At 41.4% G+C, this 27,703-nt stretch overlaps 1 protein-coding gene across 3 annotated transcripts in view; it reads left to right on the forward strand.

The window, feature by feature from the left end:
* Positions 1–27,703, forward strand: part of LOC127569247 (receptor expression-enhancing protein 2-like) — a 110,294-nt gene that overhangs the window by 71,294 nt on the left and 11,297 nt on the right. For all 3 annotated transcript variants that reach the window (XM_052013695.1, XM_052013696.1, XM_052013697.1), the window contains exons 2-6: positions 1,243–1,315; positions 16,200–16,276; positions 17,196–17,316; positions 22,915–23,028; positions 25,118–25,265. In XM_052013695.1, coding sequence (XP_051869655.1) covers positions 1,243–1,315; positions 16,200–16,276; positions 17,196–17,316; positions 22,915–23,028; positions 25,118–25,265 — 533 coding nt within the window. The remainder of the gene's footprint in view (positions 1–1,242; positions 1,316–16,199; positions 16,277–17,195; positions 17,317–22,914; positions 23,029–25,117; positions 25,266–27,703) is intronic.

Genomic DNA, 27,703 nt, shown 5'->3' on the forward strand with positions numbered 1-27,703 from the left:
GTCATTGAGGCATGTTACCTTGCTTTTCTTTGGTACCGGGATGATAGTGGTCTTCTTAAAACAGGAGGGAACCTGAGATTGAAGCAGGGAGAGGTTAAATATGTCCGCAAATACTTCTGCCAGCTGATCAGCACACGATCTGAGCACGCGGCCTGGGACACCAACTGGGCCAGGTGCTTTCCTCGTGTTCACTCTCCAGAAGACTGATCTTACGTCCTCCACTGTGATCACAGGTTCAGCTGTGTTCAACTGAGCAAAAGCTGGAATGTGGGAGATATTGAAATGCCTCTACTTTTGGTTGGCATGGACATGATGGGCTGATTGACCTCCTCTACTGTACATTTCTATGATTAAATGGGCTTGGTGATCACAATAAAAATACAGTAGTGCCTTGCTACTGCAGAGAAAGTCAGGCAGATGCTAACGTGCACAGTATCTGCGACTGTGATGGTTCCACATAGACTGTTGTCAAAAGCATTTTGCTGAAAAGCACAATGGAATCAAATACTGGAAGCCTAATAGCAGATTTTGTTTGAACTTTGGTTGTGCATATGTTGACAGGACGTTAAGCTCAACACTGAGGAAGTATTGGGTACTTACAGATCTGTCACTGATGGTGTAATAGAGAAAGGCAGAAAGGGCTTTGAATAAAAGAAATGTATTAGCACAGCTTTATAGCACTTTGTCTTGTATGTGATTTTTGTTCCTTTTGTAGCAGAGAGTACAATTGATTGTCAGTTTAATTGATTATCCTGTGGGTTTGGTGTGCTGAACATAGTTATAAAAATGTACAGTAACTGCATTTGACGTAATTGGATGACTAGCCATGAAAACCCATTATTCAAAGGATTTTTCAAGAAAACCCATCATTACTGCTTTGATACTAAGAATATCTCAGTCATTTATTGTGCAGGATTAGAATCACACCCAATTTAACTATGCAGCTCTTATGAATTCAGCTGGATAAATGTTGCTTGCTGTAATCAACAAAAAAGTATTTCTCATTACATAACTGTATGAAGTTGCTCTTTATTTATCGGTCAAGGATATATGGGAATTCAGAGGAACTAAGTAGCTTGTTCTCAATAACAATTTCTTAACTATCTTTTTGCCATTGCCCCAAACAATCCACCTCACTGACCTGCAGATTTGAGCTCTGATCGACATTCTTATCTCCATATCTATTGTTTGAATATTTCTGCCTCTTTTCATCCACTAATTATAATGTTTGTGTCCCCACAGGCTAATATTTGGCACTCTGTACCCTGCGTACTCTTCCTACAAGGCAGTCAAAACGAAGAATGTTAAGGAATATGTGAGTAACTTTGGTTTCATAAGTACTATATTGGAAATGGTTTCAAGTAAGTAAGAGGCCTGAGGGGTAACATAGTCTTGGAAGCTGATGTTCTCCACATTTGGATTTGTATTATTGATCTTAAGAGAAGGAACTGTGAAAAGCCAGGCCATTTGTTCAGGTTATCATGTTGCACTCTCACTGTTGTGGCCTCATATTAACTCCTAAAGGTGTTAATCAGCTAAAGGATAAAAATGTCCAAACTAAACATAAATGTCTAATTCATAAGATGAATAAGTTTTGGAATAGATCCAATGTTGAAATTTACAATGATCAACAGTACTCGAGCTTTTATTTTTATTCTTTTTTTGGGGGGATCTGGGCAAAGCCAGCATTTATTGTCTATCCCTAAATGCCCATGTGAAGAGGGTGGTTGAGGCAATGCAGGAGTGGTGATATATTTCCAAGTCGAGATATTGTCCAACTTGGAAGGAAACCTGCTGGTGGTGATGTTTTCATGCACTGGCTGCCCTTGTCCTTTGTAGTCACAGAGTTCATGGATTTGGGAGGTGCTATCAGAGTGGTCTAGATGAATAACAGCAGTGTATTTTGTAGACAGTAAGCACTGAAGCCACAGAGGATATAGATGTTTACAATGTTGGATGCCAATCTATTTGGTCCTGGATGGTGTCAAGTTTCTTGAATATGGTTGGAGCTGCACGCATCCTGGCAAATGCAGAGTATTCCTTCATGCTCCTGACTTGTCCTTGAAAATGATGGAGAGGCCTTAAAATATCAGGTGGTGATTCATGCTGCAGCTCACCCAACCTCTGACCTGCCACGGTTTTTATATGTGTCTGGTCCAGTTGAGTTTCTAGTCAGTAGCGGCACACAGGAAGTTGAAGGACTTGGTTTGGAAATGCCACTGAATATCCAGGCTAGGTGGATAGACTCACTTGAAGTCTTGCTTAGGTTTTGCTACATCCAGGAACGGGTCACATCATCTGCTGAGGAATTGCAAATAGAATTGAACAAAGCGCGGTCATCAGCAAACATCTCCACCAGTGACTTTATGATAGAAGGAAGGTCATTGATGCAGCAGCTGAAGATGCTTGGGCCTAGGACACTGCCCTGAGGAACTTGCAGTGATGTCCTGGGGCTGGGATGAGTGACTTCCAGAAATCATAGCCATCTTCCTTTATGCAAGGTATGACTGCAGCCATTTAACTCTTGATGCCCACTGACTTCTGCTTTACAGTGTGGTCAAATGCTACCTTGCTATCAAGAGCAGTCACTTTCACTTCACCTCTAGAATTCAACTCTGAGCGTGTTTGAACCAAGGCAGAGGTGTGGCTTGGAGCTGAGTGAACCTGACAAAAGCCACACTGGGCACCAGTGAGCTGGTTATTGAAGAGCCTGTGTCATTTCATAGCACTGCTGATGACACCTTCCAATATTTTGCTGAAATGAAGAGTAGACTGGTTGGACTATAATCAGCTGGATTGGATTTGTACTGCTCTTTGTGAACAGGATATAACTGGGCAAACTTCCACATTGTAAGGTAGATGCCAGTTTACCTGAACTGCAACAGCTTGATTAGAGAAACAGTCGGTTTTGGAGTGCAGGTACTCAGTTCTACATCTGGGACAGTCGTTGCTGTATCCGGTGCCATAGCCATTTCTAGATATCATGTGGATAGGTCAAATTGGCTGGTATCTGTAGGTTGTTATAGGCAGTTTGAGAATTTAGACAGGTTTCTTAGTTGGTAGAGCACTGTGCATATCACTTCATAAAGAATAGTTTCTCAGCAGTTATAATTCCCCCTTTAATGGCTTCTGCAGTCATGGTGATCTCAGGATGAAGTCAAGATAGATCATTCACATAACCAGGAATATGCATGAGTAAACAAAGCTGTAAACTTACTGGCATGACACATCTAATCAATTATGTGCCTCATGTGTAATGACATGCACTCATGAGAGTAACATCAAATTGTGGCACAGCAGGAATGGGAAACACTTAAATGTAGGGTGTTGAAACTCTGGGCAGAATCTGAATTTTTAATTTTAGTGAATATTTAGAGGCACTATTGTCAGAATCAGATATGTAACCTGCTTCAGGGAGGTGGATGAATGGATGGACCAGAAAATATTTCTTCCAGTTTTTTTTTATTATAGTAAATATACCAAATAATGTTGGAAAGTGAGCACATAGTGTAAAAGGAATGTTTATGAGACCATTGTGGTTATCATCTCACATCACTATCCTGTACGTTGCATTTAATAAACGTTCTGTTTTGTAAGTATTCTAGAGCTGCATTTACACTGCATGTATAATTCACTTGCATGTTATAATTCTCTGGCATTTCTTGATTTATTTAGTGCATGTACTCCCTTGAGATTGCATGTGTTCCGATAACAAGTTCACTTCCTATCACCCATCACATCATGAGACCATTATTACCTCTGAGCACTGTGAGGGATCATGGGCAGGGATAAAATTCACCATTGAAGGGGGTATTATAACTATTGAGAAATTATTCACAGTGCCCTACCAATCAGCAAGAAGCCTGTGTAAATTCTCAAACTGGCAAAAACACATACAAACTAAATAATGCAAATGATGTAACAATAATTCCTCCTCCCATCACCTCAAATCCTTGCAGGTTTCTATCTTGTGTCACATAGAAATAATGTAAAATATTTTACTAAATTCTCTTTCCAAATTTTGTCATAGTGCTGGTATTTCTGTCTGCCTTTTGTTTAAGGAGTTTGTTCTTGAACAAGCAAACAGGATCTGGTTTTGAACAGATTTGAATTAATTATATAAAATTGCGATAGCCATGAAGAAGGCAGCCAACCTGTTTAAAACATGCCATTGTTTTTGTCTTGATCTCACCGTGTGTGCGCGTGCATGTGTGTGTGTGTGTGAGAGAGAGACGAAGAGGAGAGAGAGAGAGATGGAGTTGTTTTCCTATTTCCCATCAATGCATTGCTGGAGAAAAGAAATTAACACAAGTTCCTGCCTGGAGAATAGTGTAAACTTCCTCAAGCATTTGGTTGCTGATAAAGCTGCAGGAAATTACCTGAACCAAGTATATTTACTCCAGCTTCTGCCATATCTGAGTCCACTTATTTTCACTGATTCACTGCACATCTTGTGGTTAAGGTGGGGACTGCATAGATCTGACACTTACATATATTCTATTTGCCCGTGATTTCTTCAAATTACACTAAGCATGAACTATAAGTTATTAGCAGATGTTTAGTACAAACAGGCTTTATACTCTGGTGAGAAAAGTGAAGAACATGCTTTTATATGGAACTGTATCTTGTCTCCAGAATATATTGAGACCCTCCATAGTCAGTGGATTACTATTGTGCAGCAATTATGGCAGTTAGATGAAGAGCGTGTAGTACTTCTTACCAGATAGTCCCAAATTTTCTTTAACTTCGATTTTGTCCTCATTTTGAATTACATTCCTTGCTCTGATGGTGGTACATGCCAGCCAGGGAATTCCATCTGAAGTAACAACTTTAGTCCCAGATTCAGCACTCAAGTGATAATTTATTGATTTGTTCACATTATCAGAGAACCATCAGTAAGTGCTGTATTAGTACCCAGGTCACTGCTCAAAGCCAGGCAACCCCTTGGGTTTAGGATTATACAGGAGAGAATGCCATTACTGGATGCAGTGGGATACCCATTTCCTTTTGCTTTTATTATAAGGCCTAACTTTTGTTTGCAAAATAACTATTTTTGGTTATAAATTGTAAGATCACTTCTATCCAGCTAGTCTTTTTGCACAATTAATTATTAAAAGTACTCAATGCTTTATCAGCGAATGCCTATTTATTTTTTATTTCAAAAATAAACTTTATTCATAAGAATATACACAAGAATACAAAAACATTGCATGGCCTTCTTTACATTCATGGTGTCATTCAGTCTATATGTTCACAGTGTCATTCAGTCTATACATTTGCAGTGTTAGCATATTCTATGCACAAGGCATTATTATCATTCATGTGGCCTCTTTGGGCAATACAAACTTCAAGTGCTTTGAGAGGCCAGGCTTAGGATATAATGCCAAAGGTGGGAAGTAGTTAACAGCTGCCAGTGGTTGGGGCCTCACTCTCTGCATATAGATTTACAAATAGACTTGGTATAACTGGGCTTTAATGTTCAGTTATTTTATGCACCTGATGCCAAGGCTGTTAGTAGGGACAGGTTAATGCAGTGAACCTTTTTTCAAGTCCCGTATGGGCAAGAGATTAAATTAATCCCTGTACAAGTGAATAGATTTTCTAATGGCATTGATCCACTCAATGTTCATTGTCTACTGAAGAAAAACACTGAAAATGTAAACATGGCCACTTAAAGTTGAAAGTAGTGTCAGTAGTAATAACCACCGATGCATTATTATAGATCGCAGTGTAAATTGCAATGAAATAGAAAAGAGTTATGCTGCGTTTTCATTGTTACTTGACATTTTTTCTGCAATTCAGTGTGATTGCTTCACAGTGCAATAGAACAGTGTTCAAACCCAAGACAATAGACTTTGGCTTTAACCAGTTATGGTCCAATTCAGCAGTGCAGTTGAAAAAAGAAAACCTGAAGATGGGGTTGTGTTTATTAATTAACTAGATAACTCACTTTTACTTTATTTTATAAAATGTTTAAACTATTTATTTATAAATCCCATCATTGCCTAGTAACACTGGCAGCAGTGAAATATGTTACAATGTGCTCCATAACGCTCAATATTTTGCACTTAAGGTTGAACAAAATATTGCCTATGAAATCGGTTTTTAATTGCTTTATTGGGGTTGTTGATCATCTTGAATTCAGCAAGTCTTTCATTTTCACTGCTGCTGTGCAGATTCAAACTAATTGTTACCATTGACCAGAGGAATGCTGATAATTTTTATATATTTTTAACATTCCTATAAGAGATATGCATGCTATCATTTATCCAATTATTCAAGTAGGCACTGATAAGTTGCTGTCATTGACTGGTGGATTCCTTGTATTGATGGCTGCTGGGTAGTCAGAAAGGCAGGTAACCTGAAAGGGAATTTGCAGGTGATGGTTTTCCAGAGCACCTACTGTCTTTGGACATCTATAGGAGTTTACAGATATGGGTGGTGCTGTCAGGGAGACTTTAGTGAGGTGCTACATGACCATGGTGAGTCTGTGGTTAAATGTTGTCCAGGTGTCGCTGCATGCTTCAGTATCTGAGGAATAATCCAAAAACAAGTTATTGTAGATGTAAAAAAATAAAATAAAATCTGCAAATGCTGGAGATTTGAAGTACAAACAGGAAATGCTGGAAACGCTCAGCGGGTCAGGCAGCATCTGTGAAAAGACTTAACATCTCAGCTCAACAACTCTTACCAGAACTACTATAGATGCTGTTTCACGTTGATGACCTGTCATCAGAAGTGGGGAAAGTTACGAATGAGACGAGTTTTAACTTGCAGAGAAAGTGGGGTGGGGAGGTACGGAGAGAATAATGGGGCATGGTTGTGATTGGGTGGAGAATTTGAATAAGTTGAGTGGTGGTGCTGCTGCTGCTGGTTGGAAGAGGATAGTAAAGGCCAGTCAATAACAAAAGGTGTGTATCCAGGAGGTGTAGGTTGCAGGAAATGAATGAAATCTGAAGTACCTGAAAGGGGGGGGGGGGGGGGTTTGATAGAGATAAAGCCCCAAATGCTGGTAATGTGAGATACAAGACTGGGTTTGTCTGAGTATCTGAAATCAATGATCTGTGTTGAATCTTGAAGGCTGTAGTGAGCTGTTCAGTCCTGAAAGGTCCTGCTTCCACATTCAGTTCTGATGAAGGGTTGTTGACCTGAAATGTTAACTTTGTTTCTCTCTCCACAGATGCTGCCTGACCTGCTGAGTACCCCTAGCATTTTCTATTTTCATTGCTCAGCTCCCAGTGCCTGTCATTTTAATTTATCACCATACTCACACTCTGAGTCTTTAGCTTGCCGTACTGCCTCAATGAAGCTAAACATAACTGTAAAGACGGTACCTCATCTTCTAACTGGGTACAGATTTATACATTTTCACTGGTATGAAGAAGGGTTAGAAGAAATATATTTGCATACTGTTAGAACATGGAATCTGTTCTTGCAAATCACCAGTGCGGTGAGTTTACAACAACTACTTTACAAGTAGTTGGAATCAGTAATGAGATTGTGGGAGTTTAAAACAAAAGATGGAAATAGGTTCAGAGCAGACAGCCACAGTTGATCACCTCTGCTTCCTTCTCAAATTTCACCAGCTAGTTGTACATTTTTTTATGTGTTTGTGCAGGAATATTGTAGTCAAAGGAACATGGTAAACTGCGATGATTCCAAACCTTCTAGATCTCATCTCTAGCTGCAGCCAGTTTAGATTGGACTGTGAGACTCCCCATGGACATCTGATTCTGATAGGTTGCCATGTCATTTACTTTCATTTTTGTGGCCTCGCTGCATCCTTTCTGAGTCATGGTTATTTAGTTTTTTTCTTCATGAAGAAATGTCAGTAACCTAATAAATACAAGCTCTTCCTGCCTTTATCTTCTGCATCTAATTAATTGGAAATGCTAAGGGGTTAAGTCAGAGACCCAAAAACATGAGATGGGGATGGAATCTGACGTAGAAGCAAAATATGAGATTGCCAGTACCTGCTCCTGAAGTTACTGTAATGACTCTTTAATTCATTGTTAAATTCAAAATGTGACAAATTCTTTTCAAATTTTGCCTTGCAGTTAAAGCATCCAAAGCAGAGGAACTGATTTATTTGTGATAAATATTGGCCATCATCAAGTAGCTCATTCTTTGCGAATATGTAAGTTGAATTTTCTGCAGGGTAAATACATTGAATTATGGGACGTGGACAGTCCTGTCAAGCCCAGCATTTGTGGCCCATCTTTACTTGCCTTTGAGAAGTTGGTGGTGAGGAAGATTAAAAGAGGCATAGATTGAGTGGACAGTCGGAGACTTTTTCCCAGTGCGACAATGGCTAACACGAGGGGACATAATTTTAAGGTGATTGGAGGAAGGTACAAGGGGGATGTCAGGGGTAAGTGTTTTACACAGAGAGTGGTGGGTGCGTGGAACGCACTGCCAGCAGAGGTTGTGGGGGCAGATACGTTAGGGACATTTAAGAGACTCTTAGATAGCCACATGAATGATAGAAAAATAAGGGGCTATGTGGGAGGGAAGGGTTAAATAGATCTTAGAGCAGGATAAAATGTCGGCACAACATTGTGGGCCAAAGGGCCTGTACTGTGCTGTAGTGTTCTATGTTCTATGTTCTTGGACTACTGCGCTCTTTCTGGTGAAGTTATTCCCAAAGAGCTGTTGGCTAGGGAGCTCCAGAACATAGATTCTCTGATGATAAGGGAAAGCCTATATTTTCATTAGGATAGTGTCTTTCCTGTACTTTCATTGTAACATAGAAGGAGACCATTGCAGCCCATTAAGTCTGCCAGCTCTCGGAACAACTCCCATCAATCCCATACCTGCACATCTTTCCCTGTAATCTATTCTCTCACACATGCCCATTAACATCTCCCTGCATTACCCAAAATTTTCCCACCCACTTACACTAGGGGCAATTTACAATGACCAATTCACTAACAACCAACATGTCTATGAGCAGCCAGAGGAAACCCACATTGTCTCTGGATAATGTGCAAACTCCACACAGACAGCACCGCAGTTCAGAATCAAACCTGATGCACTGGTTCTCCCACCCGCAGTACAAGTGTGCTGCCCCTGTTCAGAGGGGAACCTGCAGGATTGCTGTACCCATGTACCTGTTTACCTCCTCCTTTTAGGCTACAGAGGCGGTGGGTTTGTGTACTGCAGTCCAGGTAGCTTGGTAAGTTGCTGCAGTGCATTTTCTGGTCATTACACTTTGCACGTGGTTTACCAACGATGCAGTGGTGAACAATGAAAGTTGTGCATTAGGTAACAATAATTCATTGCTTTGAGATGGACGGTATTGAGCACAGCTAGTTTTGGAATAGGCTCAGCTCTAGAGCAGTGCATTACCTTTGGTGTATCCAGTGTTCTCAACTATTTCTTGATACCAAGTGGGAAGAATTGAATTAGCTAATGCACAGCTTCTGAGATGGTGGGGACCTCAGGAGAAGGCCAAGATATACTTTTGACAGAAGTGATTGCAAATGCTTCAGCCTTGTCTTTGATGGTTCCTGGTCTCTGTCAACGTAGAGGATATTCTCAGTCCCTCCAATTCCTGTTAGCTGTGGAATTGTCCATCATTTTTTGTTACAGGATATTGCAGGACTGCACAACTTGCAACTGATTGTTGCTAGTGGGATCTCTTAGCTCTTAAGTGAATTCTGCTTTCACTCTACATGATGTATGTGGTCCAGTGGTGTAGCTTTACCATGTTGGTACCTCATTTTTAGATATTTCTTGTGCCCCTAGCATACCATTGTCACTTCTCAGTAAACCAATGCTATAAGTAATGGCAGCGTGAGAGATACTTTGGCCATCAGCCCTGGCTCATCAGCCCTGAGCTTCCAGAAAGCCCCATGACCATCAGCTACAGTAGAACTGTATTCTGCCACAATAATCCAATGTGCCAGGTCTGTTCTGAATCCTTCCCATTGAGCACAATTACAACACACTGGAGGGCATCCTCAGAGAAAAAAAATGGGACTTGGTCACTACAGGAACTGTGTGGTGGCTTTTTCAACAGCACTCTTGTGGAAAGATGCAACTGCAACAGGTTGACTGTTGGGGATGATGTCATGTAGGTTTATCCCTCATGTAGGTCAGCACCTGCTTGTTTCTGTAAGAGGTTGCTATGTAATAGCTTGTGCGATGTGAGGAGGCTTTGTACCTAATTCAGGTCTAATCAGATAAGTGTTCTGTCTTGTATTGCTGAAGGCCTGATATCAAATCAAAGGCTCATTATTTTAAATGCTGTGTTTTTAATTCTGAAGTAGATATTGAGATATGAAGCATTTCCAAACTATGAAATTGAAAGTGCACATGTTTATTTATTTACTCTGAATCTTTATATGGAGCCTGGAAAATAGGTTGCTCTGGAAACATGATTGCTCCTGTTCCATTGTAATTCCTCTCAGGCTTAACATGATGAGCTGTACAGATGTTGCTCTTTTGTGTAAGTGTCAGAAGTGCAAAGTTACATCAATTGCTCCACCTACAGTGGGGAGTCTGCTCCAACAGATGTTATTTGATCACACAGAACGTCACAACCAAACCAAATCAATCTGAGGCTAACAAATTTTGTCTCCTAAGAATGTTCACCATACCAGCAACTGGATATTTTCCTTACCGGAACATGGGAACCCAAATTTGGGACTCACAATAGTTCAGATTGATCATTAGCTAAACCTGAGCCATGACAATTCAGGTTTAGCTAATGGTCAGTTTAACGTGAAGTGATCAGCATGGGTTTCAAAGTAGTAACTCATGCTGTGTGAAGCTGTTGGGATCCTATCAGAAAGTAACTGTACCTTGGATGACAGTTACCTAGTACAACATTTCAGAAAATGTTTAGTAAAGCATCACACCTAATGGCTTTGGAGACTATATGATGACTAGAACTAATGGCAGCTGGCTATTTGCATTGAAAATTGATATTGGTAATGGACAGCATTTCCTAAGAGATAATAAACTATGCTATGTGGCAGACACAAGAGACTGCAAATGCTGGAATATGCAATACACAACAAAAACCAAACTGCTGGAGGAACTCAGCAGGTCAAGCAGCATCTGTAGGAGGAAAGGAATGGTCCTGATGCAGGGTTTCGACTAGAAACGTTTAACGCTTCAATTTTTTTAAGTAATATCACATTTAGAAAATTGTGTGCAATTTAAGGCAATAGATTTGAAAAGAGGTGAAGTTAGAAAAATTGTGGCTGATACCTGTTGTCTATTCCTAGTTGTCCTTGGAAAGGTTAGCAATTTTCTCTCTTCTTGAATTGCTGCAGTCCATGTGTTGAGGGATCTATTGGACAGAGAGTTATGGGTGTTTGCCCCAGTAGTGATGAGGGAATGGCAATATTTTTCGAAGTCAAGTTGTGTGACTTGTTCAGAAATGTAAAGACGATGTTTCTATCTATCTGCACCATTTTGGTGGTGGAAGTCATGGGTTTTGAAGTTGATCTGTCTCTAAATCCTACAGGCAAACAAGCAAACTCATTCAATGATGAAACTGACTATCTTGCTGGAAGTCATGCAGGTGAAGGGATTACTGGAATCTGATACAAAAACACAAAATGCTGGAAATACTCAGCAGATCAGGCAGCATCTATGGAAAGAGAACTCTGTTAACGTAACAAAGGGTACTTGACCTGAAACATTAACACTGCTTCTCTTTCCACAGATGCTACATAGCCTGCCGAGTGTTTCCAACATTGTTTTTGTTTCATATTTCCAGCATCTGCAGTTTTTTTGATTTTCATTTACTAATATCTGGGATGAAGAGGGTCCTCTTGTGTAATTTTTTGTGCAACATACATGGCACAAGGTGACGGATAGACTGAATGTGGTCTTCCTCCCAGCAGTATTGTGAGCACATGGTGTAGAAATCATCAGGTCTGAGGAAAAGTACCTTCAGCTTAACAACACATATTAAGTCTATTCTCAGCAATGATCTGTTCTCCATTGATAAGGGGGTATGGGTAACACTGGCAGAGTCCCTCACATAGTTTACAAAGAAATTTATAGTGTAGCGGTTAGCGTAACACTATTACAACGCCAGCGACCAGTGTTCAATTCCAGCCGCTGTCTGTAAGGAGTTTGTACGTTCTCCCCGTGTCTGTGTGGGTTTCCTCCAGGTGCTCCGGTTTCCTCCCACATTCCAAAGACGTACAGGTTAGGAGCGGTGGGCCTGCTATGTTGGCGCCGGAAGAGTAGTGACACCTGTGGGCTGCTCCCAGCACATTGTGGGTTAGCAAATGATTGCTGTCGTTTTACTTCCATCTTTTCTTCTTCTTTCCTCCTCTTCCACCAACACTTCTGGATGTTCTCACTGGTCATCCTTCTGCACTGTTATCAATGTATATCAGATGTAGACTATATTCCACATTTAGTCACAGCCACAGAACAATGGTTCTCCAGTCCGTCCAAACACTGGACTCTCTCCTTCAGCGCCTCTGCATGTTCCAGCAGAAGTCAGGTGGCTATAGGTGCCTTGATTAATTAGTGAAGGGCTTCTTGATCGTTTCACTAATTAGGGTGTTCAAGTATCCCTTGGCCCTAACCGGTCTCCTGGCATTATAGACTATAACAAGAGGAAGCTTGTGTAGCTGCTGCTAGGGTACCTTGTATTAAGATATATAATTGTGTTGTTATTGCCTGAAACCACTTGTAGAGTTAAGAAATTACAGCCGCTCCTCAGATGGACACATCTGTGCCATCAGCAAGTTCCGGGGTTTCTGGAAAGCAGGGCCCCTGCTGTACCTTGCTGCATTGTTGTCTGCTTTCCAGAGAGAATGTAATGAAAGTTATTCACCATGGAAAGTAAGGCTGCTTTCATTTGTATATTCATACGTGAACCGAATACTGGTGAATGCTGCAATTGTCACTCTAGGTGGCTAAGATGGATCTATAAGAATGTAATGTTTATGCAGAGTGTAAGTGGAGCTCCTCCACTTCCACCTGCCCTGGCACACCTCCCCTCATCCCCCACCCCACTCTCCCCTAAGCATAGAGTCATAGAGTTATAGTTATAGAGCACAGAAACAGGCCCTTAGGCCCAACTTGTCCAAGCCAACCAAGATGTCTGTCCGAGCTGGTCCCATTTACCTGCATTTGGCCCATAACCCTCCAAACCTTTTCTATCCATGTAACTGTCTAAATGTCTTTTAAGTGTGGCTTGGTCTAAAGACTTGCATCTGGGACAGGATCGGGTGGGTGTGAGATGCTGGAATGCAGTTATAACTTCAATTTACCTGGATATCTTCCTTCTCCAAATCTATCGCCTTCAAGGGAATTCCATCAGGCATTTTCACACTGAATATTCTGGTTGTGGTTAATGAAGCAGCTGCTGTTACCATGGCGCTGTGGAATGAAACTTCTGCAATAGGAGCCTTGTGATGTAACAACACAACAGCATCAAACAGCACTGAGAATTAACACATGAAAGATTGAACACAGGCCAATTATCCTTCTCATTTATGGATCAATTTTAGTTTAACTTTATCTCCACTCTTCCAAAGCAATTTTTGGATTAGTTTTTATCTCCAGCATTTTGTTTACAGAATTCTGTGTCTTCCAATGCTCAATGGAGTTCATCCCAGTAATACTCTGAGATCACTTTCAGCTGCTCGCAACCGTATGATCTCTTAGACTACATAATTTCCCCTTCCCCCAAAGCAAAACTATCATTACCCAAGATTAGTAATTTTCATCCACAAGTAAATCATAACTCCTTTCTCTCTATTAATTAGTGGGTGTATCCTGGGCTGCATTACACCAGTCTCTCTTTTTTATGTGTTTACACGACAACACTAGTAGAGATATTAGCTGAAACAAAATTAAGTTTTGTAAAATTTGCAAGACTATAAGACACAAGTGCAAAAGTGATGAGCATTAAGCAACACTGCAGATGAGAATAGAGTTTACAAACAATTTAATGTTTTGAATAGAAATTTTAAATTTGTAGCTTCTTATTAGTTAGGTGGAAGACTATTTTAGGAAAGAGCTAGTTTAAAGATTCTAAAGGTAAGTATAGACCATTCTGTTTACAAAGGCAGGACTGCAGGTTGAATTACCTGCTATATTTGACTATAGTTTTTGCTATTTTGAAGGAGGAAGTTATAATTTGGAAAGCTATGTGTTATACACCTCCTTCAAAGTTAAATCTGCAATGCATCCTGTTATTATTGCTTGTCACTCAGTGAGTTCCCAGGTACAAGGGAGTTAATAGAATCAGCACTAAGGTTCATGATAGGATTACATGGAGCAAGTTGTATTACTGACAGTACTGGGCCTGAACCCTGCCCTGTGCTGATGTTCTCACACCATTGATGTTCCCCATGTCTTGGTGTGGAATTGGAATTGGTTTATTATTGTCACATGTATCGATGTACAGTGAATAACTTGTCTTGCATACCGTTCACACCGATCAGTTCATTATACAGTGCATTGAGGTAATACAAAGTAAAACAATACAGAATGCAGAGTAAAGTGTCACAGCCACAGAGAAAGGGCAGTGCAGGTAGACAATAAGGTGCAAGGTCATAACGAGGTAGATTGTGAGGTCAAGCGTTCATTTTATCATACTAGGGAACCATTCAATAGTCCTATAACAGTGGGATAGAAGGTGTCCCTGAGCCAAGTGGTATGTGTTTTCAGGCTTTTGTACCTTCTGTCTGATGGGAGAGGGGAGGAGAGCAAATGTCCGGGGTGGATGGGGTCTTTGGTTATGCTGGCTGCTTTACCGAGGCAGTGAGAAGTGTAGACAGAGTCAATGGAGGGGAGGCTGGTTTCCGTGATGCTGCCGGTGAAGCTTGATGGTGGGTGGGCCAGGGTGATTGATGTAGCTGCTCAGTGCTGAGATGTGGGGCATGGGTCTGTTTCCTGGCCGGCACGGTTAGTGTGGACCTCTGCTGGGGACTGGCAGCATCTGCTCCATGTGTTAACAGGCCGCCTGGCTCCTATGATCTCTCATTCGTCATTTCCCGTTGGATGTGGTGGAAGCTGCCGTCCCCCCCTCTGTTTTGGCTGAACTGCTCTCCTCAGCCCAGAGATTGCTCAGGGAACAGCCCTGAAGCCCAAATATCAACACTTAGCAGCTGCATGCAGGCCCAGCCCATCCAACACCACCCCTCACACACAGCCTCTCCGCAATTCGTTGCTGTGGGAACACCTGCGGAGGGCAGGAGTTTGCCTACGTTCCCAGCACAGAGGTGGATAGCCCGACTGGCTGCACCAGTCAGTGTTCTGTCTGGAGGACTGTTGTGAAACAGGTTCGAGGTCTCAGAGGCAAGGACTCTGAACACAGTCTTAGAGATAAATGATTTATTTACGAAAGACAAATGCGGGGAAATGGCCAGGTGTGCGCTGATGGGTGGGGCGGGGCCAAATCTTGATTGGCAGTGGTGTGTCTTCCGACCAGGTAGGGGGTAGCGCTGTCACCCGACCAGGTAGGGGCAGTGGTGTCACGTGACAGCCACGACCCTCCACAATACAAGGACCAAGAGCATTGTAACGAAATAGGCTCCCTGCTGGGTAGCGCAGTGCGGTACCAGTGTACTGTAATTATTTGTTTCCAATTTCATAGTTGACGGCCTGAGTGACTTGTTAGATACTGAATAGAATGGGGAAAGCAAGCCCAACACAATACTTCTGAATGCATCATGAAACCAGGAGTAGGGTGCAGATGGAGCAGCCTCAATGGACCTGCTGGTCTTTTCCTGCTTGAAAATGTAGTTAATTTATAAATCCAAGGTTTTGAAGGACAAATTACTGACATCTAGTGGCACTGAGAGAGTACTGCACATTACAGTGCTTTTGTAGCTGAAGACCTCCATGCAAGAACAATTGGATATGGTTTGTAAATATATTTGCCTGTTCCAGGATTTTTAAAGAATGTGATTCTAATATTAATTTGTAAGCATCTTAACATATTTGCAAAGTTCAAAGTTGTGTTTTATTAATAGGGTAACTCACCTTGCAGCTGGGTAGAGTCCCCATTTCATTATACAGGTTGACATTACCCACAATATAACTAAGTGTCACTTGTTATTAAGCAGATTGAGAGCTGTTTATTGCATAATTGTTACCAATTACTGTTTGCTTAACAAGATAAGAATTACTCCAACTAAATCTTTTATTCAACAGATTTGGAGGAATCTTGAATGGCCTGTTTGCTAACAGTTATATATTTCCCTCATTTTCAGGTGAAGTGGATGATGTATTGGATTGTCTTTGCATTTTTTACTACAGCAGAGACTCTCACAGATATAATCCTGTCATGGTGAGTAGAAAAATATGGAAATCACAATACTGGAGTTCTGAAACATATACACAGACTATTATTGGATATTACATGCTCCACGAAGGCATGTAGCCGTGTGTGCACTTTTCTTTCTTTCTGACTTTTGATCGGCCTTGCAATATGTCAAGATTGCCCTCACCCAGAGATTGGATGAGTGACAGATGAAAAATCTAGCTTATCCACTCAGACAAGAGATTCATGTCATGTCAGTTATCGAGTTTATTGTCATATGCACAAGTACATGTATGCACAGGTGCAATGATAAACTTACTTGCAGCAGCATCACAGGCACATAGCATCAAATAAGCGGCATTCACAAGAAAAACATAAATTAAACATACACAATTTTTACAAGACCACAATTAGAACAAAAAAAACAAAGTCCGTTGTAGTGCAAAGTGATCAAAGTGGTCATAGTGTTGCTAGACTGTAGTGATTAGGGTTGTGCCAATTGGTTCACACTTGACTCTTGGATAAAACCAAGATTTAGGTCTCTCCATCCTATCGAGAAGACGATTCCAAGTGTTGGCCACTCTTTGTGAATTAATGAAAAGTTCTTTTCAGAAGGAAGTTTTCTTTCCAACAGTGGAACCCAGGTTCTCTTGTTCTAGTACACTGGCTATCTGCAGAATAATCCCTTTCTGGGACTACATTCATTAGCTCTGGAAAGCAAGCTGCGTGGGTGTGATTCAAATGCTGCTAGAATGGATGAAACAATTATAAAGCATTGAGAAAGAATTTTTGTGACATTTAGTGCCTGCCCTACCATTTGACAAGGTTGTTGGCAAGGAACTGAAGCCAAAGTAGGAGAACTGAGAGGACCTGGGGAGATAATTTACAGACTTTTGTTAATTACTTAATCTCTCTGCTCAATCATCTCGCTATTGTGTTCCCACAGGTTTCCATTTTACTTTGAGTTGAAGATAGCTTTCGTTATCTGGTTGCTGTCTCCATACACAAAAGGGTCCAGCGTTCTGTACAGAAAATTTGTCCACCCAACCTTGTCCAGCAAAGAGAAGGTATCACTGATTTGGCTGGATTGTAATCTTTACCCCCACACTCTGATGGACCAATTGGGTCCATGTCTAAAATTCAATATCAGAATCAGAATAAGAATTATCACTCTCTTAAATGACGTGAAATTTGTTGTTTTGTGGCAGCAGTACAGTGCAAAGACATAAAATTACTATAAATTACAAAATAAATAAACAGTGCAAAAAAAAGAATAACGAAGTAGTGTTCATGGGTTCATGGGTCATTCAAAAATCTGATGGCGGAGGGGAAGAAGCTGTTCCTGAATTGTTGAGTGTGGGTCTTCAAGCTTCTGTATCTCCTGCCCGATGGTAGTAACGAGAAAAGGGGATGTCTTGGATGGTGAAGGTCCTTTGAGATGGATGCCGCCTTCTTGAGGCACTGCCCCTTGAAGATGTCCTCGATGGTGGGAAGGGTTATGCCTGTGATGGAGCTGAGTCTACAACCCTCTGCAGCCTCTTGCGATCCTGTGCATTGGAGCCTCCAAACCAGGCTGTGATGGAACCAGTCAGAATGCTCTCCACCGTACATCTGTGGAAATTTGGTGACATATCAAATCTCCTCAAACTCCTAACGAAGTAGAGCCGCTGGTATGCCTTTTTCATGATTGCATCAATGTGTTGGGCCCAGGATAGATCCTCCGAAATACTGACACCCAGGAATTGAAGCTGCTCACCCTTTCCACTGCTGACCCCTCAATGAGGACTGGTGTGTGTTCTCCCGACTTCCCCTTCCTGAAGTCCACAATCAAATCCTTGGTCTTGCTGACTTTGAGTGTGAGGTTGTTGTTGTGACACCACTCAACCAGCCGATTTATCTCACTCCTGTGCACCTCCTCGTCGCCATCAGAGATTTTACCAACAACAGTAGCGTCATCTGCAAATTTATAGACAGTGTTTGAGCTGTGCTTAGCCACACAGTCATGAGTGTAGAGAGTGTAGAGCAATAGGCTAAGCACACATCCTTGAGGTGCACCTGTGTTGACTGTCAGCGAGGAGATGTTATTACCGACCTGTACTGACTGTGGTCTCCCGATGAGAAAGTTGAGAATCCAGTTGCAGAGGGAAGTACAGAGGCCCAGGTTTAGAAAGTGATTAATATTGAGGGGATGACGGTTTTGAATGCTGAGCTGTAATCGACAGCTTGACATATGTGCTCCAAAACAGAGCGGAGAGCCAGTGAGACTGCGTTGGCTATAGACCCATTGTGGCGGTAGGCAAATTGCAGTCGGTCCAGGTCCTTGCTCAGGCAGGAGTTAATTCTAGCCATAACCAGCCTCTCGAAGTACTTCATTACAGAAAATGTGGGTGTCACTGGGTGATAGTCATTGAGGCAGCTCACCCTGCTCTTCTTGGGCACTGGTATGATTGCGGCTCTTTTGAAGCAGGTGGGAACCTCAGGCCTCAGCAGTTGGTCGGAACAGATTTTCAGTACCCGGCCAGGTACACCGTCAGGGCCTGATACCTTGAGAGGGTTCACACTCTTGAAGGATGCTCTGACATCGGTCTCTGAGACAGAGATCACAGGGTTGCCGGATGCTGTGGGGATTCTCACAGATGTAGTGCTATTCTCCCTTTCAAAGCGTGCGTAAAAGGCATTGAGCTCATCGGGGAGCGAAGCATCACTGCCATTTATGCTGTTAGGTATCTCACCAATACCTGACCAATTGTTGGAGTTTATGCTGATGTTAAACCAGAAGATAGAAATGAAGCTTGGGGAAGATGTGCAGGATTCCACGAACATTTTATAACATAGTAGTAACTTGATATGGTTCATTGTAATTAAAATTTTGAACTATATTTCTATTGGGAATTATCTGGTCCAGCTTGTGTTTATCAAACAATGAAGATCCAGTGCAATGAAGTTATCTTGGGGTTTTGCATTTTTCTTCAGTATTTATCAGGCAGGGACATCACCTTCCTGAACTGAAAATTAGTAATTTGTTGAGGGAGTTTCATAAACAGAAGTGGTACCACAAATATTTGCCATTAATTTTGTCATACCTTTTTAGGTTATTACAAATTATTGAAGGGTTGTTCCAACACATTGTGTTTCTGGCACAAATATTATACGTCTACCTAAGAATTTCGTGTTGCTTTTAAATGGTTCATTCTTAATGCTGTTAAGATCAAGGAAGGAGAATTTCAAGATGAATTAGGCATTCTCTGTCAAGATCTCTTGACCTTGAACTGCATTGAATTTGGGAGCAATAAATGTCTTCCTCCTGCACTCTGATAAACTGGAAGTGTAATATTCCAACACTAGATAAGTGGTGATTGTGCAATAGAGAGTTACCGGCAAAATGACAAGTGGTGCTGAGTTTTGTTCGGATATCTTGCCATTCCACCGTACTTGACTCAGTCTTGGTTAATGTGATTGCTAAGCCAATCAGCTGATGCATGTAAGCAAAGAAAGTGCCTGTCATTTACTGAGTAAGAATGGGCAGACAGTGTCACAATCACACAGCAGGGAAACAGGCCCCTCATCCCAACTGGTCCATGCTGTGTTGCCCAGCGAACTTGTCCCATCTGCCAGCATTTGACCCACAGCCCTCTCCTATCCATGTACTTATCTGGATGGCTTTTAAATGTTGCTAATGTGCCTGCTTCAACCACTATTTGTGGCAGCTCATTCCAAATATGCACCACCCTTTGCATGAAGAAGCTGCCCCTGACGTCCCTTTTAAATCTCTCACCTCTGATTTTAAACCTGTGCTCTCTTGTTTTTAGCACCCCACTCCATGGGAAAAAGACTATGTGCTTTCACCCTGTCTATGCCCCTCATGATCTTATCCGCTTCTATCAGGTCACCCCTCAATCTTCTATGTTTCAGGGAATAAAGTACTAGTCTACGCAACCTCTCCTTGTAACTCAGGCCTCCAAGTCCGGGCAATATCCTGGTAAATCTTTTCTGCACTCTCTCTAGTTTAATAACATCTTTCCTATAACAGGGTGACCAAAACTGTACACAGTACTCCAAGTGCGGCCTCATCAATGTCTTATATAACTGCACCATAACTTCCCAACTCCTATACTCAATGCCCTGATTGATGAAGGCCAGCAGGCCAAACACCTTCTTTGCCACCCTATCCACCTGTGACACTGCTTTCAGCAAACTATGCATTTGAACTCCTAGGTCCACAACACTCCCCATGGCCTACCATTCACTGTTTAAGTTCTACCCTGGTTTGATCTCCCAAAATGCAATACCTCACATTTATCTGGATTGAAAGCCATTTGCCAATCCTCAGCCCACATACCTAGCTGATCAAGATCCCCCTGTAATTTTTCATAATCTTCTACACTATGTAAACACCACCTATTTTAATATCATTGGCAAACTTACTAACCATGCCTTGCACATTCACATCCAAATCGTTTATAGAAATTACAAACAACAAAGGTCCCAGCACTGACCTCTGTGGCACACCCCTAGACACAGGCCTCCAGTCTGAGAAATGACTCTCGACCATCATCCTCTGCTTCCTACCATTGAGCCAATTATGAATCCAATCTGCTATCTCCCCCTGGATCCCATGCAATCTAACCTTCTAGACTAGCCCGTTATGAGGGACCAGGTCAAAGGCCTTGCTAAAGTCCATATAGACAACATCCACTTCCCTACCCTCATCTACCCTCTCGGTTACCTCCTCCAAGAACTCCAAGAGATTCGTCAGACATGACTTCCCACACACAAAGTTGTGTTGACTGTCCCAAATCAGACCCTTTCTCTCGAAATGTTGATAGATCCTGTCCCTCAGAATCCCCTACAGCAATTTATCCATGACTGATGCCAGACTCACTGGCTTGTAGTTTCCTGGCTTTTTTTTGCTATCCTTTTTAAACAATGGTACCACATTAACTACTCTCCAGTCCTTTGGAACTTCACCTGTGGCTAGAGATGAAGCAAAAATCTCTGCAAAGGCCTCTGCAGTTTCTTCTCCAGCTTTCCACAAGGTCCAAGAATGCACTAGGTCAGGCCCTGGGGATTTATCCATCTTAATGCACTTTAAGTCCTCCAGTACCTCCTCCCTGCTAATTCTTATGTGGTCCAAGACAACACTCCCCCATTTCCTTAGCTTCCATTGTTTCCTCCACAGTAAAAACTGAAGAGAAATATTCATTAAAAATCTGTCCAATTTCCTTTGGTTCCACACACGGATGGCCATGCTGATCTTTAAGGGGACCTATTCTCTCCCTAGTCACCCTTGTACTCTTAAGATACCTGTAGAATTTCTTGGGATTTTGCCTCACCTTGCCTGCCAGATCCTTCTCATTTCTTTTTGCCCTCCTAGCTCCTCTCTTAAGGGCACTCCTACACTTTTTGTAGTCATCAATAGTGTAGTGATGTAGTGATACATATTTTTTTCACGTCCTCCTCCTCTCACGAATACAGTTGACTTGCATGGGAGCTCACTACTCTTTACATCTGCAGTTGACAATGAATAATATTCTTTCTATTGACCTTGACTTATTGACTTGCTTTGTGCACTCTTAGTATCTGAATGTAGACTTGGGTAAATATTGCCAGTAATTCCATACGATCCTCAGGAGTGTGGCATGATTCCAACCTTCCCTCCAGGTAGGCAAGAACAGTTGGCCCACCTGTGAACAAAAATGGTTATTTTCCATTGATCTTAAACTCATTAAGTTGAGACATGGTTTCAAAATTCCACCACTGCTAAGCTAATTATAAGAGTCCTTGTAAGCTGGGACATTTTAGGGTCAGAGGGGCAAATGGGGAAACATTAGCAAATGTCAATATTGTTTGCTGCCCAACAGCAGGCCCAAGTAATAGTCTAAGAGGCAGAATGACTCACAAGTGGGAGAGCCAGAGTCTAAGAGGCAGAATGACTCACAAGTGGGAGAGCCAGAGATAGAAGGCCACAGCCAAGGAACATTGGAAGAGAGATTGAACAGATGGATTGGAAGTGTTGGGGGTAATGGGAGAGATTCTGGCTCGGTATTGAGTGGGATGATTAGTCAGTATATGGTGGAAAAAGGTCCAGGGGATGTATTCAAAACAGTACTTGGGAACATGTTATGAATGACTAACCTGAAATAAAAATCCTGGTATTTTCTTCCCCCGAACGAATGAAGATATTGTCAATGCTATAGTACAGATCCTCCCCAGGTTACTAACGCCCACCTTATGGACAGCCCATACAAATGAACAAGCAACTGGGAGACCAGCAGAATGGATTTGTCAGCTGTTGCGGGGCTGCAGACATCTGCCGTGTGGGAACTTGGTTGGCAGCAATATCATTGCATCTTGCAAAGAAGTCTAAATGGTTGAGTTAAATGCCCTGGTCTAATTGCGCATTGCTCTTGGTTGGCCTGTTTTTATTTAAAGATATTGCCAGGTGGCCACGTTTCTGACTTACAAACTATTTGGGTTATGAACAGTTCTCAGGAACAGAACCCTGTTGTAACTTGGGGAGGATCCGTAGTTTTAATGGATTGATGCTCCTTTAGCCAATACGAGCACAGGGATAGTTGTGAACAATTAAAGTTGACAATTCTAGAAGTGCTGCAGATTGCCCCCTTTTTATTTCTAATTCTACTTTCTCTTCTCATCATGCTTAGGAAATTGATGAGTACATAAGCCAAGCCAAAGATCGCAGCTATCAGACCATGATGCGGTTTGGGAAACGTGGACTAAATCTTGCTGCCAATGCTGCAGTAACTGCTGCAGCTAAGGTAATTGTAAAATGCATTTACCCAAGATTTTTACATTATGTTGTTTAATTGTTGGGCTATGTTTTGGCCTCAGGACTTCCTGTACAAGTCATAATCTCCTCAATTCTGCCAGATGGGAATGATTTAATTTCTATTCCATATATTTGCCCTGCCTCAAGCAGGCAGAGTAAAGACTAGAGTCACACATCAGTCCTTCAGTACTTTAAATGGACAAGATCACACAACAGAATTGGAGATCTTCACTGCACAGAAACCATGGAATAGTTATTCTTGTGCCAGCTCTCTTGAAAGACCCATTTGTTCAATGGCATGAAGTTGTCTGTGGATTGTACTTGCACTATTGATTTTAGTGGGGATTCCAGGTGCTAAACAAATGAATACGTGAGTAAAAATTCCTTCAACTTCTCCCCTTATTCTTTTGATGATGATAATTAAAAAACAAATACTAAGCAGCAGAAATAGTTTTCCTGTTTATCTCCTCAAAAACCCAAATGTAAACACATGCAGTGAAAATAAAACACTGGTCACATGAAGTGGTTTAAGATTCCTAAATGCCTCCTGCTGATTAAAGCTTTTCATTGCTACTATCAACTAGGTGAATCCCTTCTGCCAAAGATGAACATCCTTGCATTCATTCCTTAGATAAGGAGCATAAAATTGGGCACATGACTCTAACTGTCCAATTAGATGATTTATGTATTTAGTGTTATTTCTTTCTTTCTACTCCTTACCATGTTATCACAAGCTGACTGGTTCAAATTAGGTCAGTGCCACCATACGTTGGATAGTCAGGTGGTTTGTGGCAGGTGAGAAAACCTTTTTGTTTGTGGGCCCATAGACTTATGAGGCTTAGGGCATTCGTGAGGCTTGGACTACTGAACTGGCCATGCAAAACACAAGGCCTTGCTTCAGGGGGTCTTGGGAAAGCGTGGGACCAGGGATGTGGGAGTAAGAACCAGCTATGCACTGAAGGGTGGTTGCTGGATGTCATGGGGCGAGGTATCAGAGGTTACTTTGCAGGGCTTATTTTGCAAGTACTCACTGGAAATTTAGGTGCTAGAAGTGATGGGCAGAAATTAATGCACATACTCTAAAGGAAGAGTAAGCATTTGTGTATTTAACAGCCCATTTCCATACTCCAGAAGCTGTTAGACTTCCTCCATTATTACACCGAGGGATGAAAGTTCTAAATAATTATGTAAGATAATAATAAGGAGAGGTCGGACAAAATAGGGTTGTTTTTTCTGGAGCGACAGTGGCTGAGAGGAAATCTGATGGAAGTTTATGAAATGCTGAGAGGCTTGGATAGAGTAGACAGTTGGTATCTTTTTCCCATGGTGAAAATGTCCAATACTAGGGGGCATGCATTTAATGTGAGGGGGGAAAGTTCAAAGGAGATGTGTGGGGCAAGTTTATTTTAAACTAACCTGAGCAAGGAGTGTGCTGGACATAATATGAGCCCTCTCTATGAATTACTCAGGTTAGCCCTCAGCAAGTACAAAACTATGACTGTCCTATCCCTTCACCACGTGAATCCCAGAAAATGGGCTCTATACTTTCCCCATCACAGATATTTGCACTGGTATTCTTACACCAAGCCTGCAAATGTGGGGTTGATGTGACATTTTTTTAAATATCTGACCAATGGAGGGGATGGTGCCTTTGTAGACACCGTCTATATATCTAGCAGCAGGGCCAGGTGATTTTGAGGTGGGAATGTGAGGATCCCAAGTATTCCCATCAGAAGTTGGTAGTGAAGTATCCACATCCACTTCCTCCAGCACAGCTTGTGCAGCTCTTTCATCTGTAAGTAATTCAGAAACTGACTTTTCTTATCGTAGTTGGAATCTCTTTTACAAAGCCTTAATGAAGTACTCTCTCCTCTGCAGTACATTTAAATCTCCCTTCTACTTTAATTGCACACAATATTGTTTAAATTCAGAAATCTTTTGAATTCTCGGAAATCAAGTCTGGTGCTTGTCACTCTAGTAAGGAATATTCTGGTGATGTCCTCAATCACTATTTTACAAGTTGGCTATCCTGCTGCTGTGAGGTTTCACTTGCTGCCAACATCTGCTTTGTTGTCCAGGGCCAAGGAGTGCTGTCAGACAAGCTGCGGAGTTTCAGCATGCAGGACCTGACATTGCTCAGAGATGAAGACTCGATCCACCTGCGCAGCACTGACCCCCACATGAGAATGTCTACAAGCAATATTCTGGAAACAATAAGTGATTCTGGTACATTTTCAAAAAAGCACTCACTCGGGGCACATTATTCCTTTTATCATTAAGCTGACCACATGAGCAAACATTACCGACAAGTATGAACATGGGTTTTCTTCTGCTCATTCACAAGATGTACTCAGAAATGATAGAGCAGTAATGGATCAAAGAATCAATATTAAGCATTCATTCATTATTTCAATCAGATTGGGGATTCAGGTACTGTGATTTGTCCGTTATTCCATGAAGGAGCAGTGTGGGGCATTGCACAACTGCCAGATGCAAGTCAGATCATAGTTGGTGTCACATTGTTGTTCTAGAATGAAACTGACTTTTGGAAAGTGGACACAGAACCCAGCACAATTTACCAGCCTTTAGAAAAGGCTAATTAAATTTTTAAAACTCCCCTACCCATTGCTGCTGTTGTTGTTACCTCAACAGAATGTAGTTACAGACATTGGCACCTTGCCTCTGATAAGCTTGGCTGCAGTGCAGTAGGAATTTGTGATAGCTGGTTTTAGTGTACATGCAGTTTGTTTTAAACATGCAGTTTTGTGTACATGCAGTTTGTGATAGCTGGTTTTAGTGTACAATGATCTTGCTTACTATATCATTGTTTTGAGAACGTCTAATACTAGCTGAAATTAACATGTTCATCTCAGCAGTTAATGGTTTGATAAATGGACTATGCAGAATTCATTTTGGAGGTATCTTCTAGTATCATTAACAGACACAATTTAAAATACTACTTACAAGTGCATGTAATCATGGAAGCATCACTTGTTGCATTTGTACTAAATGTGGGTAATTTTGACCATGCAATAGGATAAAATATTTGAAAGTGAATCTGCTGCATTTTGCACCTCTCCAGTCTGTTATTTCCAATGTAAATAAAATTGTAAGGGGTGTAATTTGCTAACATCCACTTTACATTAAGATCAAAATAACCACATTTGTGTTAAGAGTTTTCTTTGCAAATTTACTGTCCTTGACAATCATTTTTGTATGTAGGCAACCCTGTAAATTCAATGTGGGTTTGCATTTACTGTGCCCTTAAAGAATGAAATAGTTTGACACAGTAATGCAGGGTCTCTGTTTGTGCAGTGCCTTAGTATCAGAGAGTTTCCATGTAGTCTGAATAAATATGAGGTTGCTTGCTTGAGTAAACAAAGATGGGTTACTTGGCTGCAGTGTTGGGCTAAAGCTGCTCAGCATTAGCTGCACTTTATGTGTACAGAATATTGACAAGCTCTTTTATAACTGGTCAGACATTAGCTCAGCTCTGTGTGGGCCAGAATAATTCCAAGTTCTGCCCTCTTTGTTATTCACTAGGTTTCTCCCTATTGTGTCACTCAGTTAATCATCACTGGTGCAGGCGAGTAATGAGCACAAACCACCATCCTGTGCCAAAAGTCTTTGGATAAAGACATTTGAGAGCAGTTAATGGTAGTAGTTGATACATTACAGGAGAACAGTGCTCTGTTGTCTGTGAAATGCAAGGTTTTCAGTTAGACTGTGCCAAGACTATTGGGATAGAATTAAAATGGTAGATAATACATAACAAGGTTTGGATGTTCAAGAGGAAAGAATTTTTTCAGTTTGGTCTGGAATAAGCAGGAATGAATGCACATGCATACCATGCACTTAGTGTAATCTTATTTCTGCATTATTATAAACTCTGCTATAGTAAATGGACAAAGCACTTCCTCAGATAAGGGCCCATGACTGATCTACCAGACTTGAAATTATATTAACACTGGCTTAGACTTTTCTTCTGATTTATCCCAAATCTTAGGGATAATGTAGACAGGGTGTGGTAAGATACTGGTTAGGAGGTACTTCATCAGAAGACACTTGGTATATTTAGATATATGTTTTATAGTCAGATGATAAGATTACATCACTTGAAACATTTCCTGTAATTTTACCTAAGCAAGCATTTTTCTCCCTGGCATCCAGCCTTACCCAGGGTAACAGGAAGATAGAGTTATATTCTGTCAGTCCAATTGAATGTATTACGAGGAGATTCATTGAATTTCAACATATTACACATTTATTTCCCCTTACTAGAAATAGAAGCAGGAGGAGACTATTGAGTCCCTTGTGCCTGCTCCTCCATTCAGGAGGTCATGGCTGATCTTTTACCTTAGCGCCACTTTCCTGCACTATATCCTTCGATTCCCTCAATATTGGAAAATCCAACAATCTATTTGATTATACTCAGCAACTGAGCCTCCACGGTTCTCTTAGGTAGAGAATTCCAAAGATTCACTAGTGTTGCACTCCATCTATCACAAGTATATCCTTCCTTAGATGGAAAACCAGGCCTGTGCATAATATTCCAGATGTAGTCTCACCAGGGCCCTATATAACTGTTGCAAGGTGTTTCTACTTTTGTACTCAATTCCTCTTACAAGGTAGACCAATGTTCCATTTGCTTGTTGAACAGCATG

Source organism: Pristis pectinata, chromosome 4, assembly GCF_009764475.1.
Source record: "Pristis pectinata isolate sPriPec2 chromosome 4, sPriPec2.1.pri, whole genome shotgun sequence".
In the NCBI taxonomy this organism is placed as follows: domain Eukaryota; kingdom Metazoa; phylum Chordata; class Chondrichthyes; order Rhinopristiformes; family Pristidae; genus Pristis; species Pristis pectinata.